The sequence below is a fragment of the Galeopterus variegatus genome, unplaced genomic scaffold, assembly GCF_000696425.1.
Source record: "Galeopterus variegatus unplaced genomic scaffold, G_variegatus-3.0.2 Scaffold15286, whole genome shotgun sequence".
Lineage (NCBI taxonomy): Eukaryota > Metazoa > Chordata > Mammalia > Dermoptera > Cynocephalidae > Galeopterus > Galeopterus variegatus.
Genome location: NW_007741397.1, coordinates 17,443 through 19,728, shown reverse-complemented (window position 1 = coordinate 19,728; position 2,286 = coordinate 17,443). Strand labels below are relative to the sequence as shown.

Sequence of the window (2,286 nt, the reverse complement as noted above, 5' to 3'; positions counted from 1 at the left end):
TTTTCCAATAAAGTAAATGGATTCTAAATATTTCTGACACAAGAATGTGAATAAATTTGGAGAGGTAGGAAGATGACAAGGGGAAACTTTTAGGATATTAGAGAGCAAAATGCTTATAAAATTGTCTGACAAATTATATACAGAAACTGAAATTAAAGAAAGATAAATTTCAGGAAATAAATGGAATGAGCAAGCTGTACCTCACAATCTTATCAAAGAATCACAATTTTTCTCTCTGATACTTTGATCCCTGCAATCATCTTCAGTCATAGTGTAATCGGTCCTTTTCTAGTTTGCCTCCCAAAGAATCTTTTGAGAGCCCTCTTTATGTCCTTATTCCTCAGACTGTAGATGAAGGGGTTCAGCATGGGTGTGACCACAGTGTACATCACTGACGCTGTGGCACTTGACAGTGAGTTGTGTGTAGCAGCAGAACTAAGGTACACTCCTAGGCTTGTACAATAAAATAAGGAGACAACTGAGAGGTGAGATGCACAGGTAGAAAATGCTTTATACTTTCCTCTAGCTGAAGAGATTTTATGTATGGAGGAAACTATCTTACAGTAAGAGTAAAGGATACCGGCAAGGGGTCCAGCACCCAGCAGTCCTAATGCAAAATATATCACCAGGTCATTGAGAAAGGTGTCAGAACAGGCACTGTGGACCACCTGATTAAGTTCACAGAAAAAGTGGTGTATTTCCAAGACTGTCCCAAATGATAGCCCCAACACCATTAAGCTTTGTGACAAGGAATTTAGAACACCTATGATCCAGGAAACCAGAACCAGCAGCCCACAGTTCCAGGAGTTCATGATTACCGTATAGTGCAGGGGGTGACAGATGGCCATAAATCGGTCATAGGCCATGATGGTCAGGAGAAAGTCATCCAATCCTACAAAGAGTAGAAAAAAGTGTATTTGAGTGATGCATCCTTCATAGGATATGATCTTGCTGTGTGTCTGGATGTTCAGCAGCATCTTTGGGATGGTGGTGGAGGTGAAACAGATGTCTACAAAGGACAGGTTGGAGAGGAAGAAGTACATGGGAGTGTGGAGGTGGGAATCTGAGATGATGGCCGTGATGATGAGCAGGTTTCCAAACAAAGTGATCAGGTACATGGAGAGGAACAGCCAGAATATGAAGGGCTGCAAATCCGATGTCTCTGAAAATCCCATAAGAAGAAATTCTGAAATTTGTGTATCATTTCCTGGATCTATGCAGTGGAGGGGACTGCCATGAAAAATAAAATCAACATGACTACTTTTCCAGCAAATAGGCATCACTCACATTGTAGAAATGTTACAATTTTTNTGTGGTCACTGAGCTGAGTGTGAAAACAGGATACTAAAAAGCAGAATGAAACCCAATTACAGTTATAAAACATTCTAGTACATTACAATCTGCATTTTTAGATATTGAGATACAAAGCAATAACAAACATAGAAGTGAAAAACTGTGGTCTCAGATTTTCCTCTCCGACAACATTGTATTAAAAACATTAGTGCCAACTGGAGTTTTGTTGTTATAGTTCATTTGCTTGGGACTTTTTTTAGTTGTTCCCACCCCCCAACGTAGTAATACATCTCTTGACTATTGTTTTAGAAACACAAAAGAAAAAATTACATGGCAGGATATTCGTAATTTGTGCAGAAATTATTCTTAAGAATTCCATGTTTTCCAATAAAGTAAATGGATTCTAAATATTTCTGACACAAGAATGCGAATAAATTTGGGGAGGTAAAAAGATGACAAGGGGAAACTTTTAAGGTATTAGAGAGCAAAATGCTTATAAAAGTGTTTGATAAATTATATACAGAAACTGAAATTAAAGAAAGATAAATTTCATGAAATAAACAGAATGAGCAAGCTGTACCTCACAATCTTATCAAAGAATCACAATTTTTCTCTCTGACGCTTTGATCCCTGCATTCAGGGGAACTTCTTCAGTCATGGTGTAATTTGTCCTTTTCTAGTTTCCCTTCCAATGAATCTTTTGAGAGCCCTCTTTATGTCCTTGTTCCTCAGACTGTAGATGAAGGGGTTCAGCATGGGTGTGACCACAGTATACATCACTGAGGCTGTAGCACTTGACAGTGAGTTGTGTGTAGCAGCAGAACTAAGGTACACTCCTAGGCATGTACAATAAAATAAGGAGACAACTGAGAGGTGAGATGCACAGGTGGAAAAAGCTTTATACTTTCCTCTAGCTGAAGAGATTTTATGTATGGAGGAACCTATCTTACAGTAAGAGTAAAGGATACCGGCAAGGGGTCCAGCACCCAGCAG

General features: G+C 38.9%; 1 protein-coding gene across 1 annotated transcript; it reads right to left on the bottom strand.

Moving 5' to 3' along the window:
• Positions 1 to 266: 266 nt before the first annotated feature.
• Positions 267 to 1,280, bottom strand: LOC103582217 (olfactory receptor 7A17-like). Its single transcript, XM_008563871.1, has one exon. It carries the CDS (start codon positions 1,278 to 1,280, stop codon positions 267 to 269), a length of 1,014 nt encoding a protein of 337 aa, XP_008562093.1.
• Between the last annotated feature and the right edge of the window lie 1,006 nt (positions 1,281 to 2,286).

Bases quoted from the DNA above. Each gene is read 5' to 3' on its own strand.
- LOC103582217 (XM_008563871.1), bottom strand. From the start codon at position 1,280: ATGCCTATTTGCTGGAAAAGTAGTCATGTTGATTTTATTTTTCATGGC.